General features: G+C 37.1%; 4 protein-coding genes across 4 annotated transcripts; 1 reads left to right on the forward strand and 3 right to left on the reverse strand.

The window, feature by feature from the left end:
- The first annotated feature begins 6,045 nt into the window (after positions 1-6,045).
- On the forward strand, positions 6,046-8,842 carry LOC106396651 (uncharacterized RNA methyltransferase BH0687). Its single transcript, XM_013837108.3, has 10 exons — positions 6,046-6,513; positions 6,592-6,834; positions 6,909-7,070; positions 7,154-7,263; positions 7,432-7,540; positions 7,643-7,798; positions 7,882-7,997; positions 8,076-8,242; positions 8,339-8,469; positions 8,561-8,842. The coding sequence occupies exons 1-10, from the start codon at positions 6,064-6,066 to the stop codon at positions 8,666-8,668; spliced, it is 1,752 nt and encodes a 583-aa protein (XP_013692562.2). The 5' UTR covers positions 6,046-6,063; the 3' UTR covers positions 8,669-8,842.
- A 111-nt stretch (positions 8,843-8,953) lies between these two features.
- LOC111206422 lies at positions 8,954-9,420 on the reverse strand. Its single transcript, XM_022703183.2, has one exon. It carries the CDS (start codon positions 9,173-9,175, stop codon positions 8,954-8,956), a length of 222 nt encoding a protein of 73 aa, XP_022558904.1. The 5' UTR covers positions 9,176-9,420.
- A 224-nt stretch (positions 9,421-9,644) lies between these two features.
- Positions 9,645-12,835, reverse strand: LOC106396650 (uncharacterized protein At1g51745). The gene is made up of 3 exons (XM_013837107.3): positions 12,244-12,835; positions 11,314-12,134; positions 9,645-10,889 (listed from the first exon to the last, which is right to left on the reverse strand). Exons 1-3 carry the CDS (start codon positions 12,432-12,434, stop codon positions 10,060-10,062), a joined length of 1,842 nt encoding a protein of 613 aa, XP_013692561.2. The 5' UTR covers positions 12,435-12,835; the 3' UTR covers positions 9,645-10,059.
- Positions 12,836-15,346: 2,511 nt separating this feature from the next.
- Positions 15,347-21,676, reverse strand: LOC106396649. Its single transcript, XM_013837106.3, has 12 exons — positions 21,123-21,676; positions 20,329-20,555; positions 19,889-19,947; positions 19,500-19,574; positions 19,026-19,369; positions 18,863-18,931; positions 18,723-18,784; positions 16,595-18,412; positions 16,426-16,503; positions 16,212-16,323; positions 15,772-15,822; positions 15,347-15,685 (listed from the first exon to the last, which is right to left on the reverse strand). The coding sequence occupies exons 1-12, from the start codon at positions 21,504-21,506 to the stop codon at positions 15,635-15,637; spliced, it is 3,330 nt and encodes a 1,109-aa protein (XP_013692560.2). The 5' UTR covers positions 21,507-21,676; the 3' UTR covers positions 15,347-15,634.
- Positions 21,677-24,816: the final 3,140 nt, after the last annotated feature.

The following is a 24,816-nucleotide window of genomic DNA, read 5'->3' on the forward strand; positions in this document are numbered from 1 at the left end:
AAAACGCATCGATCGATTACTAGGATGGCCCGGGCCGTAAGATTGTGATCGATCGATGAGAGTATCCCATCGATCTATCGACAATCTGAATTGTTCCTCGGAATTTCCTCGGAAAATCTTGTATGTTTTTTTAAAAACGCATCGATCGATGCGTTATAGAACAAAAACGCATCGATCGATTACCAAGATGGCCCGGGCCGTAAGAATGTGATCGATCGATGCGTTATAGAAAAAAAACGCATCGATCGATGCGTGTTCGGAAAACAGAATTATAAGGCAAAACCCGACCTTTTTTGGATCTAAACCTTAGAACTCTCATCCCCTCCGATTTCCCCTATAATTCGCCCCCCCCCCCCCCCCTTTCTCTCTCTATAATCATCCGATTTGAACAATTTTGGGCTCTATTCCACTTGATTTTTCGAGCTCTACCTGATTCCTACACTCGTCTTCACCCTAAGACAGGTATACTCCGCGAATCTCCACATTCTGAAATCGTGTTCTTGAGCAATTTTTTGGGTTTTGTGAATTTCTTATATCCGTGTTGATTCCTTGATCAAATATGCATGAAACAGATGTTTAAACATGGAATAGAACACAATTGTCTGTGATCAACGAGTTTGAAACATGATTTGAGATGATTTAGGGATAGAGAATTTTTTTCAATTTCGTTTTTTTTTATCACAACTCGATTTCGCTTTTCATTTTCATGTTGCTTTGAGTTCTTAATTGATTATAACCATGTTGAGAGCAATGATTCTATTTTGTAGAGAATGAAGCGCACGAAAACATCAGCAAAGAAAAACACACAAGAAGAGGGTTCGTCACAGCTGGAGAAGCAAAGGCCAAAGAAGTGGGATAAGTCTGATACCACCCACTACAACAACATGAAGAAGGTAGCCGTTCCGGCTACACAACTAGCATGTCCTGAGACGATGACAATATTGGGATTCAAAGCAGACATTGAAGGACTGTTCCAGAACATGTTTGCAAATGACTGCGCTCCTGCTCAGTAAGTCGACGGTCCTTTGGTTTTCCGCTAAGTCGTCCAACGTCTGTGAAAATGTCTGGAACCGTAACATGATATGTTGCCCGTTCGCCTCTATCATCATGTCGAGCAGGTCTTCTGTTTTTGGTCTGAACTTCTACTGGAAAGTAGTACTCGGCAAAGTTTGAAGTTTCTTTATTGATCATCTGTGCGACTATAGAACCTTCCACCCTACTTAAATTTTTCACCATCTTCTTCAAATGGAACATATACCGCTCATACAGATACATCCATCTATACTGCACAGGACCACCAAGTTCCAATTCTCTTGCCAGGTGAATAACAAGATGCTCCATAACATCAAAAAATGAGGGAGGAAATATCTTCTCAAGGTTGCACTGAATCACGGCTATGTTAGTCTTCAAATTTTCAATACCTTCAAGAGTCACTGATCTCGTGCATAAATCGCGGAAGAAACCACTTATCCCTGCAATTGCTTCATGAACATTTCGTGGTAATAGTTCCTTGAAGGCGAACGGAAGGAGGCGCTGCATCATTACATGGCAATCGTGGCTTTTCAAGCCAGTAAACTTTCCTTCCTTTCTGTCGATACAGTTACGCAAATTTGATGCGTAACCGTCTGGAAATTCCACATCGTTTGAAATCCAATCAAAGAACGCATCTTTTCCCGCTGCATCAAGTCGGTATATGGGAAAAGGAGCCCTACCATTCTCATCAACATGAAGTTCTGAACGAGCACATATATCGACTAAATCCAGTCTTGACTTCAAATTATCCTTTGTTTTACCTTGAACATTAAGGATCGTGTTCATGAGATTGTCAAAAAAGTTCTTCTCAATATGCATGACATCTAAATTATGCCTTAGCAGATGATCCTCCCAGTATGGCAGATCCCAGAAAATACTTTTTTTTGTGTCAGTTATGTAGTTCTCCAACAGCATCTACCGGAAAACGCTCATGTCCACCGACTTCTGGCGTCCTTTCTGCACCAAAATCTCTTAGTTGTATCTTCAAATCTTTCCCACAAATTTCCGGAGGTGGACTGTCAAACACCCTCTTGTTCTTCGTAAACAAATTCCTACTCCTACGATATGGATGATCAGGTGGTAGGAATCTCCTGTGACAGTCAAACCAACACGTTTTCCTTCCGTTCTTTAGTTGGAAAGCATCAGTGTTATCTTGACAATATGGACATGATAGCCTTCCATGCGTTGTCCATCCAGACAACATACCATATGCTGGAAAATCACTTATTGTCCACATTAGTACTGCCCGCATTTGAAAGTTTTCTTTACACGAAACATCGTATGTTTCAGCACCTTGAGCCCATAGTTGTTGCAACTCATATATTAGTGGCTGAAGAAACACATCAAGTGATCTCTTAGGATGCTCTGGTCCGGGAACGAGAATCGAGAGAAACAAAAACTCTCGTCGCAAGCACAAGTTTGGGGGGAGGTTGTATGGTGTAAGAATGACGGGCCATAGAGAATACTGTCTTCCACTCTTGCCAAACGGACTGAAACCATCAGTACATAATCCAAGGTAGACATTTCTTCTCTCATACGCAAAGTCGGGATACTTTGATTGGAAATGCTTCCACGCTTTTGCATCTGAAGGATGTCTGATCTCACCATCTGTTGAGTGCTCCGCATGCCATCTCATTGGTTGCGCTGTGCGTTCAGACAGATACAACCTCTGCAACCTTTCCGTCAAAGGTAAATACCACATCCTTTTATATGGCACTGGAACTCTTCCACTCGTATCTTTATAACGAGGCTTTCCACAAAATTTGCATGTAATCCGCTGTTCATCCGCCCTCCAATAAATCATGCAGTTGTCGCTGCATACATCTATTACCTGATACGATAAACCAAGACCAGCTACGAGTTTCTGAACCTCGTAGTATGAACCAGGAGCTACATTATCCTCGGGTAGAATACCTTTTACAAAATCAGCAATCGCATCCACACAGTCTTCAGCCAAATTATAATCTGTTTTAATGCCCATCAATCTTGTAGCAGATGATAAAGCTGAATGACCATCTCTGCAACCTTCGTACAATGGTTGCTTTCCAGCATCCAACATATCATAAAATCTCCTAGCTTCTGCATTGGGTAAATCTTCCCCTCTAAAATGATCATTTACCATCTGCTCAGTACCTACACCATAATCTACATCCGTTCTAATTGGTTCTTCTAATCTAACCGCTGGCTGAGGTTCACTAGTACTACCATGTTCATAATCAGTTTCCCCATGATGATACCAAATTTTGTAACTTCGTGTAAACCCACTCAAATATAGATGAGTCCAAACATCCCACTCTTTAATAACCTTTCTATTTTTACAATTAGAGCAAAGACATCTTAACATACCTGTTTTTGCTTCCGGTTGTCGGTGAACTAACCCCATGAATTCAGTTATACCTCGTTGGTATTCTTCCGTAAGCAATCTCGTGTTCGGATCCAAATGAGGTCGATCGATCCAAGAACGAAAATAATTTGAAGAAGACATATTTTTTATGAATCAAATTCGTGTGTAAATAGAGTAAGAGGGAGGATGAAGATATGAAGTGAATGAAGAGGAAGAGGAGTGCTTGTATTTATAGTTTAAATCATGCCGACATACCGAGGAAATTCCGACGGAATTCCGACGGACAAAACTAGTTCGTCGGAATTTCCTCGGAATTTTGTAAAATCCCCCAACGGCTCTCCAACGGCTATAATATTTCCTCGGAATTCATCGGTTTTTTCCGAGGAACACAGTTTTCCTCGGATTTTCCTCGGAATATTCCGACGGACTGTAGTTTCCTCGGAATTCCGTCGGTATATTCCGAGGAATTTCCTCGGAAATTCCTCGGTATATTCCGAGGATTTCATTTTCCGTCGGAATGTCCGTCAGAATATCGCTGTTTTCTTGTAGTGTATAAATCAGGTTCAATAAAATAAAGTATTAAAAAGACATTTGTAAGTGTTTAATTGCGTCCAAATTTCTTATGAAAGTTTTTACTTGTCCAATTTCTAATCTTGAAGACATTTGTAAGTATTTAATTAACTGGTCCGATCTCGATCCAAAAAATTTGAATGCCCAAGTACTTTCTATTGTTGCTAATTGTCGACATTTTTTCCGGGAAAATTGAAAAAATTACCCTTAATTTTCGAAAATAAGTCAAAAAAATCTCCAACGCACAAACACACCATTTTAATCTTCAACTTCTAGTCAAACACGAATAAATCTCATACTTTCATTGACCAAGCTATTTCAGTCTCGTCAAATGTCAACCGTTTAGTGTCGTTAGTTATATTTAACAGTTGGCTTTTAATGAAGCCAAAATGGTTTGGTCAACACAAATATGAGATTTTTTTGTTCCAATTTAAAAGCTGAGGATTAAAATTACTCACTTAAAAAATATCTTAATTAAAAATTGTCGTTTTTTTACAACAATGTTTTTATATCGAATAGAATGACTTAACTTAATAAAATATGTTTAAATAAGCTTAGATATAATATTTTAAGAACTAAAGATTGTTTAAGAAAAAAAAATTATTAAAAATACAATTATAATGTAAATTCAGATATAACATAAAATAATTAAGTGATTATGTTCAAAACAATTTTAAAGGTAAAACCCTAAACATGTTGTTGTTGTTGTTAGAAGTATGATCACATAGACTTGATAGAAGATGAAACAAGTGAAAAAGGAGGAATGCAAGTGCGTGAAAAGGATATCCGACGGCTGATGTATAGAAACCGTTTCCGTGGTCAACCGAAGATCCCTTTCACGCATTCGCCTTCGGCCTTTCTCATTTGCTTCATCTTCTAATTATAATTTTAATTAAGTTTTTTTTTAAAAAAATTTAGTTTTTAATTCATATTAAAAAATATTATATCTAAGCTTATTTGAACATATTTTATTAAGTTAGTGATTATAATCGATATGAAAAACTATAAAAAAAGAACAACAATAAGTTTTAATTATGATATTTTTATGTAAGCAATTTTATTCCTTAATTTTTAAATTGGAACAAAATAAATCTTATATTTGTGTTGACTAAGCTATTTTGGTCTCGTTAAAAGTCAACCGTTAAATATAACTAACGGTACTAAATGGTTGATTTTTTACAAGACTGAAATGGCTTGGTCAACGAAAGTATGAAATTTATTTGTGTTTGATTAAAAGTTGAAGATTAAAACGGCGTATTTTGAGTCGGAGATTATTTTTGCTTATTTTTTTAAATTGAGGGTTATTTTTCCGGCCCAATTTTTCCCGATGAAGTCAACTCAGTTTCTTAAGTGAGAAGACGAAGAATAAGCCTAGGCGTTTAGGTCTTCGGGTCGGGTTCGGGCCGGTTCCTTTCGGGTCCAAGTGTTTTGGGTCCTAAATATTTAGACCCAATAGGTACTTAGAAATTTTCGGGTCGGGTTCGGGTCGGTTCTTCTCGGGTCCGGGTCGGTTCGGGTCTATTATTAAAATACCCATAAAATACCCGTAATTTTTTGGGTTCATATCGGGTCCGGGTTGGATTCGGGTATTTAGGATATAAAAAGGACATGACATACCCAACGACATCAAATTTAGTCGATATTTGTCATATATATCTAAAATTTTACAAAATAACTTAAATAAAACTATTAATAATTAAAATAAAACATTTTTAAACTCTAAATTTTACATTTTAAAGCTTCATATTTACTTAAAAAAAGTTACAAAATAATAACAAATTTTGTTAACAAAAGATATTTTAACTAAATCATAAAATAATATATATAAAATAGAACACAAAAAAATCATAGTTTTAGATATACATGTTTTTAAGTCGGGTACATATCGGTTTTTATCGGGTCGGATCTATTCGGGTCCGGATCTATTCGGGTCGGTTCTTTTCGGTTGCGGTTCTTTCGGGTAAAATAAATTTAGACCGAAAAGGTAATTGTAAATTTTCGGTTCGGCTCCGGATGAGGTATTTTTTTGTCGGTTTCGGTTCGGGTTTTCGGGTAAATGTTAAAATGCCCGGGCCTAACGAAGAAGATAGTTCTCTGACGGCGTGACTTAAATTTTGATGAAGATGACCAATTCACCCTTTATCACAACATCTGAGAAAGTCGCTTTCGAGCACTCCCCCACATCGACCCCAATGTTAGCCACGGCTCCTGCTCATGCCCTCAGGCTCAGGTACGTGGCTCCCTCGCGCTTGTGGTTTCATAAGTTCCGATGCTCCTCCTCCTCCTCCTCCTCCGCGGTTCCTCTCGCTAACCTCTCTGATTCTGAGCTCTCCGGCGGTAACAACACACTGAAGGCGAACGAAGACAAGAACAACAGCGAGAAGAAAACGGCGCCGTATTACCCGAAACGAGGGCAGACGGTGGAGCTTGTCTGCGAGAGTTTGGGGTTTAAGGGAAAAGGAATCTGCAAGGTCGATGGCACTGGCTTCGTCGTCATGTGCGACCGTGCGCTTCCCGGCGAGCGTTTTCTCGGCCGCGTCACTCGCCGCAAAGGCAGCTACGCCGAGGTTTCATTAAAAATCTCTCCTTTTTTTGCAATAAAGTTGCAATCTTTTTGTTCGTAATTGCTTATTGTTGTTGTTTAGGTGACAAAGATCAAGACTTTAACTCCACACCGTGACTTGGTAGAAGCTCCATGTGAGTACGCTTCCTACTGTGGTGGTTGCAAAGCTCAGAATCTCTCCTACGAAGCTCAGCTTAGAGCTAAAGAAGAACAAGTTCATGAGCTCATCACTCATGTCGGAAGGTTCTCTGATAATAATCCAGGTCTCGAGACTGTCTTGAAGCCTATTGTTCCTTGTGATATCCAGTTCAATTACCGTAACAAGGTTTGATTTGTTTGTGTTGTTAAAGCGTGCTGTATGGTCTCAGCTTATGTTACTTCAAAATTTTTGTAATATAGATGGAATTTTCATTTGGTCCACAAAGATGGCTTCCTGTTGAAATGTTGCACGAGAGAGAAGATGGTCCTATGAGCTTTGCGTTGGGGCTACACGCTCCTGGGTTTTTTGACAAGGTTTTGAATGTCGACAAGTGCTTGTTACAAAGCGAGCCTGCAAACATGGTATTGTGAAAGCAGTTTGTTCAAAGTTAGAGCTCTTCTTTGAGTATCCTTTAGTAACATTTTTTTTTTTATTATCCATATAGGTTCTTGCTGCTGTTCAAGATTGCTGGAGAGATCCTGAACTAAATCTTTCGCCCTATAATGCTCGTTCACATGCCGGGTTTCTTAAACATTTGATGCTTAGAACTGGAAGGTATTGAAGGTACTTGAATCATAATGTCAAATAGAATAAGCAAAATTTGTTCTCGTATAGAATAGTGAAAATCATTGTTGTATCTTTGTATGATTAGTAGCAGTAGTTCTTATGTCATCATCTCCTAAGTTTTGCTAATGCGTTCTTATGATCAAACCTGACCCATAGGAATGTGGAGACTGGTTCACAAGAACTCATGGTCAATTTTGTGACATCCTCTTATAAGCCAGAGCTGTTGAAGCCCCTGGTTGATAAAGTCTCATCAATTCCGGAAGTGGTTCGTAGTGAAATCTTACTTGCTTCATCCTACAGCCTTAATAGATTGATCACATTCTTTTCCTGCTTTGTAATTTTAATGCTTTGGGTCATGAAAATGCAGGTAAGCATCATGAACAATGTAAATTCCTCTGTTGGAAATACATCTGTTGGGGAACAAGAGTATACACTTTACGGTAAAGAAACAATCGCAGACGTCTTGAGAGGCCTTACCTTCCAAATCTCAGCCAACTCTTTCTTTCAGACTAACACTCATCAGGTATATATAGCAATGAACCAGCTTCTTACACCTCAAATATTAAACACAAACTTGGTGAAACTAAATTGGTATTCACCATGTAGGCTGAAGTTCTGTATAAGCTAATTGAGGAATGTGCTGGACTTAAAGGAGATGGCTCAGAAGTGGTGCTTGATCTTTTCTGTGGAACTGGTACAATTGGTCTTACACTTGCCAGAAGGTAAAAGCATGAGCCTAAAATATTGCCAAAAGATAATGAATCTTAGCAGTTCTGATCGTTTGATTCTCTTCCTTCTAGGGCGAAGCATGTGTATGGTTATGAAGTAGTTCCACAGGCAATAACAGATGCACACAAGAATGCTCAAATAAACGGCATAGAGAATGCAACATTCATCCAAGGGGATCTTAATAAAATAGGAGAGGATTTTGGGAGCAATTTTCCTAAACCTGATATCGTTATTTCTGGTTATAATTCTTTTTTTCATCTTGATTCTAATACTTTTTACCAGACTTTTTGTTTGCTTACTAATTAGAGAAGCGTTTTTTTTTTTTTTTTTACAGATCCCAATCGGCCTGGTATGCACATGAAGTTGATCAAGTTTCTGCTAAACCTTAAATCTCCACGGATCATATATGTTTCATGTAATCCTGCAACCTGCGCTAGGGATCTTGATTATCTTTGTCATGGCGTGGTTAGTATCTAATCCTCTTCTTGAATCTTTGCTCTTTATAAAATTTTGTAAAGGTAAATAACAACAAAAACTTGGTGATTTTGAAACGTAGGAGGAGAAGAATATAAAGGGGTGCTACAAACTGATGAGTGTGCAGCCAGTGGATATGTTCCCTCACACTCCTCACATCGAATGTGTCTGCTTGCTTGAGCTTTCTTGAGGCTTCATTTGGTTTCTAAGCAGATGAGAAACAAATGAAAACAGAGATTTTTAGATTGAGGGAGTTTTGATTTCCATTGAAGTATATTATTTATACCAAGTCTCAGTAACAACATCATCGCACCATCTTTGTCCCTTAATGAACCGACTTGAAATATTATTTGAATTAAGATTATTCATTTGCAAAAGGACAAAAAAGAAAGTATGTAGTTGACTTTAACAAGAACATGATCAAATGTAAAAGAAGTAGAGCATCTTCCAAAAAAGCTTTCATCTTCTGTTTTAATTACCTTTTTTTTGAGCTAAGTTGACGAGCGTAAGCCGCAACACGCTTTGCCCACTTCACAATACCTGCCTTTAGCTTCTTAGAATCCATACGACTCAAAGACGATGGTTTCTTCTTCCCATCCGTTGATGACTCCGTGAACGAGAATGACAAGCATCGATAGTAACTTGACTTGTTGCTTCCATTGTTCTTTCTCTCTGAAGCCTGTCTCTTCACAGACATGTCAAAAATCTTGAAACGAAAAATTAACAATTGCTATAATCGTTCAGTTGTGAAGAGACTTTATAATAGAGCTTAGGCGCAGACATAAGAAAGATAGTCTTCCAAGTTATTAGACATATGATGGTTTCCTTTGGCTTTAAGGTAAAAGACGTGTAAGCGAAGGATCATGTCTTGTTTCGTTGCGTTTGACTTTGTCAACGCATATTCCTTCTCTTCTTGTCACTTCCCAAATGGAATCTAGATGTTTTTTTATTCTCTCGGTTCCAGTTGAAAACTTGTAATATGACTTTTCTAATGATCCGGTTTTGCAAAACCATTAAACAAACACATTCAAGGATAGAGTTGGGTCTGTGGGCTGGCCTTGTTTATTACATAGTCCAGACTCTAGACTCAGAGCTTGTCCAGGTTTCAATTTGCAAACGGAGATGGTGTGTCTGAACATAATGCAGAGATAAAAAAAAAACCCAAATAGCTATAAATAGTTTCTTTTCCATCTGAGTTTGACAAGAACCTCTAAGAGTTATTACAACAAACAATCTGAGTTTATCTGGCAAAAGACTAAAGCAATCCTTGAAATGTTAAGTTGAGTAAATGAGCAACAATGTCTTCTTCCACCTATTCTGAGTTTATTTTTTTGTTTCTTTTAATATTACACCTCCCACCCCCAATTGCTATGTCTAATATAATTACATATACACATCCACTTCCACATTCTTTTATCTCTTTCTGTCTCACAATGACTAAGATATCTCTGTACTATACAGTAAAACCTATCCAGCTCGCTAAAACCGGGATAGTTTCATCTTAAACCTGAGGCAATAAAAGAAAAAGAAAAGACAAGAAATAGAGGCGAAATCAAACCAGGGAGGACCAAACTCATCTCATCATGTAGTATTATTGCCAGAAGATGGCAATGCTCTATGTACTTGTCTCGCTGACCCCTTCACTGCTTCGTTTATCCTACTGAAGACTACTTTCAGAGGGATGCAAGACACAATCCCCTCTCTCGTCTTCTCAATCATCACTTTCTTCTTGCTACTCACTGTCAGCTTCTTGCCACTTAGAGCAGAGAGGCATCTTGTCTTTATGGATAGGGACGAAGCTTTCTTTGACTTTGATGATTTGTGCGGAGGAATGTGTGGTTTCTTTTTCTTGGATTTATTCTTCCAAGATGGTTTCGGCTTCGCATCACCGGCAACCATTGGAACAACAAGCGACTTGATATGACTGCACAAAATGCGGTCACACGATCCATCTTGAAGCACTTCAAGGGTTAGAGGATGACCGACAATAGCTTCACCGTCCAGTTTACTCATAAGGGAAATCATCGGGACGTTCCTGGGTTTGTAGCTGCCTTTTTCCTCGATCTTCACGTCGTACAGTTGAGAATTTCTTCCCATACCGCTGAAATGAACACCATGTGGATTTTGATCAGAGAGAGAACAATGAGGCAGAGAATTGTTGTTGGCTTCTTCGGCGTAAGCAAGTCTTCTTTCCTCTTGTTTTTTACTCATCTGCCTTGGGTTCCTTTTCCCCTTTATCTGCCACTTGGAAGTGATATCCTCAATCCCATTGATAAGTAAAGCAGATGGACTTATACAAGCAAATCCATTACATCCTTCCGTTTTCACCACATCATCACATTGCCTCGTTGGTTCAGAAACAAGAGCCAGAGCTTTCGTGTGTGAAAATGTGAAAGCTGCCTCTGAAGTACCTGGGAACAACAATGCACGTCAGTTTAAGTCATGCTAATTACAAACTGGAAAAAGAAGCTACCAAAGGCGATCTAACTGATCAAGTGTTTGATCCAAACAAGCACAGAAGAAACTATAGCAGATAAACAATCTTAAGGCAATACCAGAAACAATTAGTCATACAAAAATATCAGGAAGCATCTCTAATAGTTAAGTCACTGAGTTGAATAAAAAGAAAGCATCAATTGCCCAAGCAAAGAGTCATTAGTATTCTATCTGAATGAGTTGTCTAGACATTAGTCATATAAGTACTTTAATCCAACTGATGATTTATCCACCCTATTATGTTTCCACTCTTCCTAAAAGTGGAGGCATTCAGATTATTCCAACTAAGTGTCAACACAAAAATAGACAAAGAAACTTGCAGAGTTTAGCCATCTATACCTGCAGAGTGTTTTTCTTCTCCAAGTAGGGGAACATCAAATACTTCATCCTTTGCCGAAACTGATATGCTGGAGATTTCAGTCTCTTTTGCCTTGTTATGCATCATCACTTGGGAAGCATTTAATGTAACATCATCATTCTCACACGAAACCCCATTGCTGTCAGAGTTATTATTGTTGATTACAGCAGAAACTTTGTTTTCAGAGACAGGAACAGAAGCCGTAGCAGTACTCTCTAACACTTTTGCCGGTGGCCGCGGTCGTTGGTTTTTCTTTTTAGAGTTCTCATTAGCATTGACAACTGGTGACCTTTTTATACCTTTCATTGACGGAGAGCTACCCCTGCTAGTACCATTTGCAAGAACCCCATTCGGCATAGAATCACTGATGTCTTCTTCATCATTTTCCTGCTTATTAGCCTCTCCGTTTGATCCTATACTAACTCCAAGATCCTCAAGGCCTCTCATTCGTTTGTTTCCTGCACTCCCATCATCTTCGGAGTCACTAGGTGTTGTTTTACTCCTCTTTCCTGACAAAGGCAGCACCTTTGAAGATTCGCCATTACTAGTCTTTTCGCAAGACACACTAGACTGCAACGCACCTTCAGTCGAGTCAGAAGACGTGCTTGCCTTCTCATCTTTTCCAACAAGGAGGGCATTCTCGATCTCGAGAGCATGGACAATGGCGTCTTCCCGTCGAGCATACTTGACAGGCTTCTTACTAGCACCAGTGGCAGTAGCCTTAGCAGTCTCAATACAGGCATCATACTCCCCACAACGAAACGCCTTCACCCTCTTGGACTTTTCAAGATTATACCAATCCCTGCCAAGATAATAATAATAATAATAAAACCAAACAACAAATATTAACTCTTGACAATGATTAAGACAAGACTGAATCAATCACTCAAAAAGCAAGAGACTTTACTTACACGCCAGCATCTTCACGACCTAGAAGCTTAATAGGTGTGCCTGATTTGGGAGAAACGATGGTATCATCAGGAACCTCGTGATGAGCCATGATCCGACCCGGCCACCAGGACCCGTTGCGGCGTCGGACCCAAACCAAACCTCCAACGGAGGCATCAATCGCCTTACTGTTTCGCTCATCACTACTCCCCATCACACACCCAACCAAATTGATCGGGGGTGTTTATCTAATCTACCACGAGAAAAAAAAAAAAGGAGATCGGCGGATCAACTCTCCCACGTTTTCTTCTCTTAGGTTTTTTGAAGCTTTGTTTTTCTCCGATCAATCACTTGCAGCGCAAACCCGCTGTTTTTCTTTTTTTTTTTTTTGCTCTTTGAGGGTTTTGGTTTGTCTTCCTCCGCCAGAAACGCAGAGATAGAGATAGAGAGAGAGAGAGAGAGAGAGTTTTCTTTTTTTCTTTCTTGACTTTAGGGCAAAGAGGCGGTTGTGATTAATTTTGTCTTCCGATTATATATCTCAGTTTGTGTTTTAGATTCTAGATTTTATTCAGACATAAATTTCCGATTTTGATTCCAGACAATTATTTCCAGTTTAGTTTAGGAGATAAAGTTCACATTTCCTTTTGTTTTGTTTTTAAGAATTTCCTCTTTTATTCGATGTAAGCTTCGTAGGACATCCGCTTTCCTGTTTTATAATCGGAATCAGAAGCTTTTCGAAGTTTTTATAATCTCGTTTTTAAAATGTTTCTAAAATAACTTATTTAAAAATACGTTGAATGTTTACATTTTAAATCCCAACTAAATTTCAACGCGCGCTTTACAAATACTATTAAATTAAAAAATATTTATTTAATAAAAAACTGTAGCTTATTTATTTATTATTTTATTTTAATAGTTGTATTTATAATTATGTCGTTAATTGTTTTTTTTATATGGGTAAAAATTTTTGGCTTCTAAGAAAATCCAAAAAATTATTGACTATGCAGTCTATATGACAATTTTATCCTTGGACATAAAGTTCTGTTTATAACTTTCCATCAGTTTGGTCACTTACGGTTCATAAAGCCAAGCTCTATCTCTTCAAATATAACGACCATCCGCATGAAGAAAAAAACCTAGAGACCGAGAGATCTAAAGGGATGATTGCTAAAACGACTAACTTGACCAATCATATCTACAATAACAAAATTTTATTTAATTAAGGTGAAAAAAATCTAAATCTTTGTGCATGTATTTACACAGTAATGGGAATCAGTCTCTCACACAAGGCACTTACAAAACCGTTAGATATAGTAAGGCAAAAAGCGGAAACTAAAATAAGAAGATTGAATCAGAGTTTCCTATTCATCGATGTAAGACCATCTCGAATAGCATTCTATTTTCTTTTTTGTTTTCCTTTAAAATAGAATAATTCTATTATAAAATAATATTTGTTTTAATGGTTGATTCTAGAATTTATTAGGCCAAGATTATAGAAGTCAATCAAATTTAAACATGGAGAGGTAATACAATTGAAGATACAAAATAACATGCATATGTAAGTAAATATATGAAAACTAACTATAAATATATTTCTATATCAATAAAAGTTTTATATGTTTTCTTGTGAAGTTATAAAATTTTAGAAGATACAAAAAACCATGCATATGTTAGAAAAGTCCAAAATATTAATTTTTAAATACAAAAATAAAATCAAAAACATCACTTTTAAAAATGTAAGTATATATATATATATATATATATTTCTATTACGATATTTAAAGAAAATATTAAATAACACAAAGAAAAAATATTAAACCATATTCTAAAATATTTATATTTGGTTTAAAATGGAAGAAATTAATTAAATGGTTTATATATGTAATTTAATAAGGTGAGGAAGAACTCAACTTCTATTGGTCTTCATCATGTTTTAACTTCCTTTTATCAACATTTAATGACTATTATTGATCCTAGTGCAATCTAATATGCATTATTAATGCACTGCAATTAAAACTTGGATGAAAAATAAAATGCAGATTAATCTGTATCACACAAATATGCATTTAATTTGCATTTCAAAATATACAATTAACATTACATATCGGTGTTATGTACATTAGTATTCAATTTCATGTCTTGTAAAAATGAAATAAACATTGCATATCGGCTCAATATAGACATGGTATTATATTTTATACCATTATATAGTATAACCATGTCTTGTATGCCAGAGTGATTCAATATCTGATCATATGATTTATAAGTAGACTTAAATCCTGTTTGAATAACATATAGTATTTTCGAAATTAATAATACATTTATAGAGAAATTCAATGTTAAAATGCGTTAAAGAGAATTAAACCATAAAAGATTTTGGAATACAAAGTATTTTGTATGAAAATAGTTTAAAAAAAAATCATAAATAAAAGAATGGCACCGTCGTAGGTACTAAGAAAAATCAAGGAAATCTCAAAAAAAGATCATGTTTTAATAATAATATTAATATCATAAATAAATAAAAATATAAAATCATGTTTTATGTTTTATTTTATATTCAAATCTCTAAAATTAGTAATACTAAAATAGAAAGAATAAAATATGAAAATATTATAACTAATAGCATGAATTATATTGAATTAATTATTTGTGATATATTAAAAACATTAATTATATTGAATTAATTATTTGTGATATATGTAATTTGTTAGAAATTTTATAGCATAATGTGAAGTCGATTGACTGGATATTATTAGAATGAAAAATTACTTTTTGAATCTTATAAATTTTAGTTATAAGTTTTATTAAATTATTTATATTTTTAATATATATGCATATATATTATTTTTAGATATGCTTTCGATACGTACAGTATCTTAATTTTCTAAAAAAGATTTGTTTCCACATTTTCATTCTGATTCCATGGAACATAGTTTTTGTTCGGTAAGTTCTCGAGTGTTCCGGCACCATAATTTACGGTCAGAATTGAGTCGTTTGTAACTCGCATGCTTCTCCACCGCTGATCGGTCTTTCCGTTGCCAGTGAGTCGCTTCTTCACTATCCCTCGAGTGGACTCATCTGCTAAGAGTTGGATGAAGCTTTCTTCTTCAATGGGAAGGCGACACATAAACAAAAGTTAAATCAAGCAGAGCCAAATAGAATCTACATATATACTGGTATGGACTGGTCAAAGATCAGCAACCAAAATAAAGCCATAAAATCTACGAAATGTCTCCTTAAGGAACAACTCACACAAAACTGGGCCTATAAATCATTTCTAATTTCATAAGAAGAAAACACAGGTAAATAATTAATCAACAAGATGACTCGACTCCAAAGGAGAAATGCATATCCAACCTCCTCTTTTCACAGCATGAGGTCCATTGTCTATAGAGAGTTTTGATTCCAGTTGCATCAATCTTTCCCGTGAGATGATGCATAGTCTTTCATTCTTTCTTTCAGTTGCTGCAAGAGATAATCAACATTCATAGTTATTACAAAACAACTCAGAGCAAGATGAAAACCAAAACTGTGGGAGCTTTGTAACTCACCTTCAATTCTTCATGGAGAACAATAAACACTTTCTTCAAACGTTTGTGCCTCTGCAGATTAACATATATAAGAAAATCATCATCAAGTATAATGTGCAATTAAAATGTAAGCAAATCTGGCAATCTTGTATCATGATGATCACTCGAAGTACCAAGATGAGCTTTTTTGCCTCCTTTAACCCACTACATGATGCGATATGTTTTTCCTAATTTTCGGAATCGTACACACAAGCAAACAATTTCATCATTCGTCAACCTCTTCAAACGATAGGCCCGTTTCCAAATTTCACTGTATATCTAAATCCAGATAAATAAGATGGAAAATAATCTAATTCCCTAGAAAATTTAAGTAAATAACTTGAGTCAATCTTCAAGAACATGTCAAAAACGCTGTCCATAAGAAATGACTATGTATAAAGTGGTAAGAGATAGAATATCACCTCTCCATATTTGCGATAAGATTCGTTCAAGTCCTCAACAATTTTGTTATATCTCACCATGTCTCTTCCTTTTGTAAGCTTAAGGTCTTCCCCCAACTTTTGAAAGTCATTTCTGGGAACAATGGAAATATATATATATATTTCAAGAAAGCTGATAAACTAGAACAACACAAATGATCCGAGATTTCTATGAGCGAAGAATTCATATAGGTACCTGTAGCTCTCTAATATCTTGTTAATGGAGCAGTAATCATCATATTTATCCAAATATTCCTGCATGTATGCTTTATACCTGAAATAGAAGAAAGCAACATGTCAGTCTTTTTCGAGCCACAAATACTAAGCGATTAGATTTCCAAACACTATAGTTTCAGTTTACTCACTGCAAATGATCCCTAATAGGCCCCTTATGGTCGGGAGAGGCTTTCTCGTATTTCAAATAAGAAGAGTCTTCTGCATCAAAAGTTGCATCTTTGTGTCCATTCATAGAAGTTGCATTTTTGTGTCTTTTGCTCTCCCTTGATGAGCGGGATGTGGATGGTCGTTTGGAGCCATGCTTTATAACGGGTGTTTTTTTGTTCGTCTCTCCATAACCTTCCACACTGCTTACTACTCTTCCTCTACTATCTATCTGTCTTGATTTATAAGCTGCATCCTCTAAATTATTGTAATGTGAGCCGTTTTCAGTGTCTGTACCCGTGTGGTTCTGCTCATGTGACTGCAAAGCCAACTTTTGGGATCTTTCTGAATCATCAACAACTTGTTGGGGCAATTCTTTTGTACCATTGCCAGCATGTGTAAGAGCTTGTTTTTTTGAAGATTTTTTAGACCTCCGTTTATCTGAGTCAATACCCAACTTTTCTGAAGTGCTTGGTTTAAAATTTGACTGCCTAAAAGAAGTTTTATCTTCGAGTTCCTTCACTGCTGTATCTACCTCCAATGACTCAGGGAGTTCACCCAACTCCAAGTCCGAAACTTGTTTTTGGAGCATAGATCCATTTCCCTTAGGTAATTTTGCTCTCTGGCTATCCAATGGAGAGGAACCCATGCCCAAGCCTGAAACATTCTTGGGATCCTTCTCACTTCCATCCAGTTCACCGTGTTTTCTGTTGGCTCTGTCAGAAGGAAATGAAGGTCCAATGGATGACTCACCATCTTTTTTATTCCTTGCAAACTTATTTTTTGAATGAACAGCATCCCTATGATTGTCTCTGAAGGCCTTTCCTGACCGACTAGAAAGGGTTTCATGCGGAAAATGGTCATCTTCGTCAGATTTACGAACATCACCCAAGGCATCAGAATGTTTGTTTGATTTACCTGAACTATCACCAGGCTTCATTTGACCATATCTACTCAACTTTTCAGTAGATAACTTCCGAAGTCCTTTTAGTGGATCAATCATTTGACTAGCAGAAGCGTTCAGATGTTGTAAATCATTCTTGCGCTCTGAAGGCTGTGAATCTTCTTTACCTATGGCAGGCAATTGCTGGGATTTTATGTTTCTCTCCCGTGCTGATTGCTGACTGTAGTGCTCCAAAGCAGGGGATATTTGGTTCTGGTCTTTGGCCAGCCTCTCAGAGATGCCAGGCTGGTCACTTTTTAAGCTATCCTTCGTAGTATTATCTGTGTCATCAAACAACTGTCCAATAAAATTTTCGCGCTCTCGTAGCTTGTCGTGACCAGAAGGTAGTTGTTCCTGCTCTGAAATGCCAACTTCATTCTTCCTGTCAGCTTCAGAACCATGACCCTCATCTGAACTGTGACCATCGATGTCCACCGCATCAGAATCATTACCCTCGATGTCAATTGTCTGTCGGGGCTCTTTGTCACCATCGCTCATTATATCCACATCCTCATCAGAAACTTCCTTGCTGTTAGAAGAAGCATCGCTATCACTGCTGCTCCCGCTATCACTGCTGCTCCCACTATTATCACTATCACTGTCGCTACTAGAGCTACGAGCCTGGCCATTTCTATTCTCAGATCGCTTTTCCTCATGAAGAATACCAGGTGAATGATGCTCAATGTCAACATTTTCTTGCGTACTCAGATGCTCTCCCAGAGGCAAAGGTGAACACTCTTGTAAACCTTCTCCTTTCCGCTCGCACACAGAAAAGGTCTCCATGTTGCTAACCCCTGGAACAGGTAACTGGTCGCGATTGCACTCAGTGATTGGAAGCAGTTGCTGGTGTTCAGGTGAACTGAAAAATAAAAATTTTACTAAACCAGATACGACAATACAGGAGAAGAAAGTATAGTAGCTGCATGCGTTATAGTAAATAGCTTCTCAATTCATTCTACACTAAGTTGGATAATAATGATTATTCAATTAGAGTTCACTGGCCACTAAACAAGCGCCTTTGCTATTGCTTGATTTTCTATTCTTATCATAGATTTTATCCTCATGCACCTACTTGACATTATAAATCACTTGCATTATTTGTGCCAATACTACTTCCTAGGGTGTCATATTCTACAATGACAAAAAACTATCATTTCGGGTACACGTACCTTCTGCTATCCAAATCTGCTTCTGGTTTTAAGAAATACCTTGGAGCTTGGAAATTTGCAATCTGGTTATCAACAACAAATAGGGACACAATAATACATAATGCACTTCATAAAACCACACCAAAGTTTTCATGACTTACTTTTTTCAAAATTGGCTCAATCTTCTTTGACGCATTAGGGGTTCTATCTCCAACAGCTTTCTCTAAAGCCTAGAGAGAAACGGAGAGAGTGGAATCAAACGAGGTGGAAACACATATTGGATATGAAAATAGCTATGTAGCTGAAGTTTGATCTATGTATTACCTTCAAGCTCATTGGAGCCTCTTTTAGGAGATCAACTAGCAGTGCCTGCAAGTCAATTTCTTTATTAACATTGGTTTCTTGGCGTTCAGATGTGTCCCTTAAAGCATTTCTTTCCCAGGTTGATAAATCCTTTTCGCTAGCAACAATGCTCTCTCTGCCCTTTGTGTTGACTGGTGTGACATTCACGCTATCTGCATGAGTTTTAGCAATATTCCCAGTCCCATATGAAGAAGGGGTATTGTATTGATTAGAAGGAGATGGTCCAGGTGAAGCTGAAAGCCTATTCTTCACAGAAGTGGTTGAAACCCCTGGTCTGAAAGAAGGCTTTGGACCTCCGATTGGAACTACATAAACGACAAGTGATACTCTTAGAATTGACAAAACAGTAAGGGAGTATAATAGCAACTAAGAGTCTTTGAAACCCTAATGTGTTACACAGGCCGACAGGCTCATTGCAATGTTTTTCCTATATACCTGGAGGTGGATCGACTTTCCGCTTCTTAGGCGGAGGTTCCTTCTTCTGGTTATTTGACATTCTCCATGGACTTGCTGCAAGCACAGGGAATGCGTTAGATAATTACTAGTCGTACCCAAACATAATTACAAGCTAGATATTCAAAGGTTTTGAACCCAAGAGACAAAAAAACTGACAATACAGTAAAATTATAGCATGGGATTCAGTTTCGAACAAGAATAGTTATCTAAGCTCATGTTAAAGTTCTAAAACCGCTTACTTAAAAGGAAAAGAGAACATATAGGAGGTGGAAACAAGGTTTAACAAAAGTTTCATATTAGCAGCCAAAAATTCAAATAGATAGATAGAAGCTGTTCCCATGGAGACCAAGTAATAGACGGGAAGTTACCTTCAGCACGAGCTAATTGCTTCTTCAATGATGGATTCCCAGGATCTAAAACAATTGCCCTGACATGACCAAATATGTAGTTTCAGGCATAATCGCTTTGACGAGAATAAAGTTAAATACGAACACAAAACGATGCAATTTGTTACGCAGTGAGAAACATTCTTGAGTCTCAGTGTCACAAAAACAGCTACGCTCAAAAGGACCCACACCAGCCTAACCGCAATAAGATGAACAATGTGTATACGGATACTTTGTTCACAGCTCTGCTAAAGGTTATATGTTATCGTGCCAAGAGTCACGAGACTACCCTACCGAAAGAAGACTGCAAAACTAGAAAAACTAAGATAACAGACAGAGACACCTTTGCAGCAGCGGACAGACTATGCTGGGAAAAGTTACAGATATCAGATGTAATTAAAATGTTAGGTCGGAATATGTACTTGCGCGATTTGGTCCTCTGTTCAGCTTCGACTGAGCGCATCTTCATCTGGCTTGTGGTTGACTCATCTAGAGTTCGCTGGACGTTCAATTTTCTCCAAGCAGATCCAGCCTCAATCAGCACACCATTTTCATCTTCACCACTTTGGTGTTCCTCATAGATATCACATAAATCACCACGCTCCCCTGACCAGGTAAATTTGAACTCCTTTCCACCAACATCGATTATCTGTTCAAAAGTTACAGATATTGAGATGCAATTAAAATGTTAGATCGAAATCGACAGTGGCAAAAGTTTAAACCATTAAATCAATAGCCCAAAACGCAGTAGGAAATAAATGAGAAAAGGGTATTCAGCGGGGTTAGTAGATCCAATTGACAACCACTTCCAGTGACAAAACCACAGCTCAAGAGATCATGAAATGAGAAGCAAGTAACCATACAATACATTCTCAGCCAATAAGCAAGTCCAGAATCGAGCAAGGAATTAATGTGATCCAATTGCAATTCAAGTAGCAATCGGATCTTCACCAACAGATACTCTTCTCCAAGGCCATAGTTGATAGTAACAGCTAGAAAGATGCCAGAAACTATTGGCTTGTGAATAACTAAACCATCTTCTTCTCCAATGTTACAATACAATATAGTACTTTTTATAGAAGCTATTTTCCCCCAATTTCACTAATCTAGGTTACATTCATCGAAAACTAATTATCAATTTCAAGACGTGCAACTAGATTGAAGCAATTCAACACGAACTAGGGTTCTATGAATTTGAAAGTAGGAGTTGACTCACATTCCCAGTGCTATTGTTCGGAAACGCATCGAACTTGATCTTGGCGGCTCCACCTTCTGCCTCCACGCGCTTCATCTCATCCACCAAGTCAGGAGTTAACCGTATTATCATTCCAAAAGCCGGTGGACTCTCCCTCGGAACCAGGCTAAACTTTTCCTCAACGGCACGAGAAGACGACGCCGCCTTGACGCTGGTAGTATTCCTCTGTCGTGGGGCGGCGGAGGAGCCACCACCACCGATGGACATCCTCCCGATGGGGGAAGGATGTCGGTTGGTGAGAGGTGGGAACGAATTGCGGTTTCGGCCCGGTCCACCACCACCGCCGCCGCCTCCTACTCCTCCACCCCTACCGCGACCGGGTTTCGACGATCCTCCGTAACTCATCGGGTCAAATTGCGCCGTCGTCACTGCAATAGATTTACAACCATGTATAGATTTAACTGATTGAGACGCGCGAGCGAAGAGAAGAGAAGGGATAGAGAGAGAGAGAGAGAGAGAGAGAGACGATGATTAGAAGAGAGAGAGAGAGAGGGACCCAAGGGTGCTGCTTCTGTTCTTCTGCAAATACTCTAAAAAATAGTGTTATTGAAAACGCTGCGTTTAGGTTTCTGTAGCCAGCGGTGAAAAAAGACCACCCGGGTCGAGCCCAGCTGACTTAAATTGGGCGGGGAGGCTGACGTATTAAAAGACGAATGAAGGAAAATTTATCAGGGAAAATTGTTTTTTCAAAGCAACAAAAAAATGGTAACTATGCATTTTTACACTAATCTCTATTTTGTGTCATTTTTACCTATAACACCCTTTAATATTTTTGAAAATAAATTTAATAAATAGTTTTACAAACAAAAAAAAATTAGAAAATAGTAACTTTTGATAAAATACCTATATGAACTTAGTGGTATTTTTTTCACTTATAAAAAAGTTGAAATTATAAATTTCAGATTATGTTCTAAATAAAGTAGAAATGGCATTATACGAAGTAGAAAACGAAATCCACTTTTTTCATTGAATCTACAATGTTTAAAATACGTGATCTACATAAATATGAGTATTCTAAAAATATTTAGAATACACATTTCGCGCTTAACCTACCATTCTAAAATCTTTAGAAATCAAAATCTACACATTAATATAAATCTAAAACACGTAGAAACCGACTTCTACAGATTTACTATAAATCTAAAACATGTAGAAATCAAAATCTACACATAACTATAATTCTAAAAACATATAGAAACCGATTTCTACATATTAGTTGTATTCCACAGATAAGAAATCAGTTCCTAAAAATATGGAAACAAAATATTTGGGAATATTCACTTTTATATTTTGAAAAAAAATCGATTTTTTAAATAAAAAAAACAAAAAAGGAACTAAAAAACGAAAAAAAAACTTGGTAACCTTCTTCGCCGTCTTCTATATTCCATTGATTCTCTCCCCCTTTGTTCGTGAAGGAGATGAGAAATTATGGGTTTCATCCCAAGAAATCGAGTTTAAAGAGTTGAAATCATGTTTGGTCGGTTCAAATCAAGTGGGAATCAATCCGGATATAATCGAAGAAAACCAAAAAATCGATTTGGGATACTTTCCTGGGCACGGGATCGATCGATCTATATTGAGAGATCGGTCGATCTATATAAATCGACTTTCGCCGATCGAGTGAAATGGATCAAGTCGATCAGTATATACTCCGCGTTTTTTTGTTATGCATAATGATCAGGATCGATCGATCCGTTTGACCTTGTAAATTCGGATCGATCGATCCCGCATGATCGAACTCATTATTTATTTTATTTAAAAAAATTACAATTTTAAGGGCATTACTGCCATTTTGAAAAAAAATTAGTCTAATGGGACATAAAGTAATAGAGATTAGTCTAAAAGGACATAGTTATCATTTTTTTGCTTTAAAAAAACAATTTTCCCAATTTATTTTTCGTTAGCCTTCTCTTCAAGAAAGAATACATTCTCGCTCTCTCTTTCGGCATCAAAACATGTTAACAAGTGAAGAATTTCAAACTTTTTGTTGTAGCTTACATAGTTAGTGCATTCATGTGTGTATGTATGTTGTTTTGGACATACTTCAATGGCAATATATATCTAACAGTCTAACTTCTAAACATGAAACCTAGCTAGATATGTGAATCCCTTGATTGTGTTTTTCTTTTTACTTTGTCTTGCGTAGAAGAACTGATGTGTGTTTATTAAACAAGCTATTTTTTTGTTTCTGTAGGTTGCATTGCCAAAAAAGTAACAAAGAAAGTTCAGAGACAAAATCTGTCTACTCTCTGAAATAGTGAAATATCATAATATCACATGAGGTGAACCACTTGCATGAAGGGTTAAAACATATGAGCAATTCAACCCATTGAACGGTTTGTTTCTGTTTATAATGAAACATCATGATTATATGGAAAGATCGTCATGAGTTCTTACTCAGAAATATAATTGAATCTGCTTTCTCTTTTGTGAAATGAAGTCCAAACTTGTGGTAGATTATCTTGCACTCAGATTTTTATTTACCATACAACTTTGTCTATTGTTACTGTTGTCCATGTGGCATTATATCTCAGATAGTTCATATGAAAAAGAGTTCAAATTCTTCCGGATTGGTGGAGGGACTGAAATGAGAACTTTAAAAAACATCTCCCGCTCTAGGAGGTACAGTGATTTACATCAAGGAGTCTCTTATATATTCGTTGCCAAGGTGATTAGTCTCTTCTTATTATTTGTTCTTCACTACTTAGTTCCCTTCAGTTTTTGTATAAGCTTTATAACCAATATCTTCCAGAGGAAAAACTTGAACTTAATGCTACTTCAGTTCTAATACGTTTTCTCTGACAAGAAGCTTCTTAAACTTTTCTTATTGATATTGAAGGTACTTGAGTGTTCAGCTTGTGAGATTCTTTTAGAAAAGGGAGAGTTATAAGAAAGCAAAAAATCTCCGGGTATGGAAGCTTTCTGTTTTAGTGGGTTATCCATTGGAGTTGAATATCTTTGACCTTTGTTCCGAGGATCGTCGAAAGAAATTTGAAGCTCCTCGCCAGGTAGGTATACAGTTTGTGGCCTTATTATCTGAAATGGTTCACCACATCAATTGACAAGTTGTGGTCAAAATATTGGTCTACAAACCCAGTGGTCAAAATATTGGTCTACAAACCCAGTGCAAAGAGCAGCTCAAAGGGCCACAGTGTGAAATGACTGATGTTGAGGTACACATTTTTTGTTTATCTGTTAACTCTGCTCTAAATACGATCGTCTAAGATCTTTTTTCTCTATTTCTCTGGATCATCAAGCGGAACTGGCAAATCATCCACAAGCAACCAACACGGAGGTATATTCTCTGAAGAACACCTTTTCAACATCTTTCTTGTCTAGCTTGGAATGCGCTATAATAGGTTTGTATGTTGGATTTAAGCATTGGTTACATATAATGTGCAAGTTTACTTGTGACTGTAGTATAACAGAAATAAAGGAGCAAATTTAGAAAATATTTAAAATATGGTTACTTGCAAATGAAGCCTAAACAATGGTAGTAAGCACGAGAACGTGTATATATGTTACTCTTGGCTAGCGTAGTCTTTGATGGTTGGTATCATTCCCTAGCAAGTTAACTATATGTTTCTGTCTTCTTACTTTATCTTGACCTTTGCCTATGACATATATCTCAATGTACAAGGCTCGTGTTGTCTCC

The sequence above is a fragment of the Brassica napus genome, chromosome C5 (assembly GCF_020379485.1).
Source record: "Brassica napus cultivar Da-Ae chromosome C5, Da-Ae, whole genome shotgun sequence".
In the NCBI taxonomy this organism is placed as follows: Eukaryota; Viridiplantae; Streptophyta; class Magnoliopsida; order Brassicales; family Brassicaceae; genus Brassica; species Brassica napus.

Bases quoted from the DNA above. Each gene is read 5' to 3' on its own strand.
- LOC106396651 (XM_013837108.3), top strand. From the start codon at position 6,064: ATGAAGATGACCAATTCACCCTTTATCACAACATCTGAGAAAGTCGCT. The intron at 7,799-7,881 runs GTATATATAGCA...TTCACCATGTAG, and splicing joins TTCAGACTAACACTCATCAG to GCTGAAGTTCTGTATAAGCT. The intron at 7,998-8,075 runs GTAAAAGCATGA...TCTTCCTTCTAG, and splicing joins GGTCTTACACTTGCCAGAAG to GGCGAAGCATGTGTATGGTT.
- LOC106396649 (XM_013837106.3), bottom strand. From the start codon at position 21,506: ATGAGTTACGGAGGATCGTCGAAACCCGGTCGCGGTAGGGGTGGAGGA. The intron at 18,785-18,862 runs GTAAGTCATGAA...GTTGATAACCAG, and splicing joins TTGAGCCAATTTTGAAAAAA to ATTGCAAATTTCCAAGCTCC. The intron at 15,686-15,771 runs GTGAGTTACAAA...TATCTCTTGCAG, and splicing joins TTCTCCATGAAGAATTGAAG to CAACTGAAAGAAAGAATGAA.
- LOC111206422 (XM_022703183.2), bottom strand. From the start codon at position 9,175: ATGTCTGTGAAGAGACAGGCTTCAGAGAGAAAGAACAATGGAAGCAAC.
- LOC106396650 (XM_013837107.3), bottom strand. From the start codon at position 12,434: ATGGGGAGTAGTGATGAGCGAAACAGTAAGGCGATTGATGCCTCCGTT. The intron at 12,135-12,243 runs GTAAGTAAAGTC...TTATCTTGGCAG, and splicing joins GGTCGTGAAGATGCTGGCGT to GGATTGGTATAATCTTGAAA. The intron at 10,890-11,313 runs GTATAGATGGCT...TGTTGTTCCCAG, and splicing joins AGAAGAAAAACACTCTGCAG to GTACTTCAGAGGCAGCTTTC.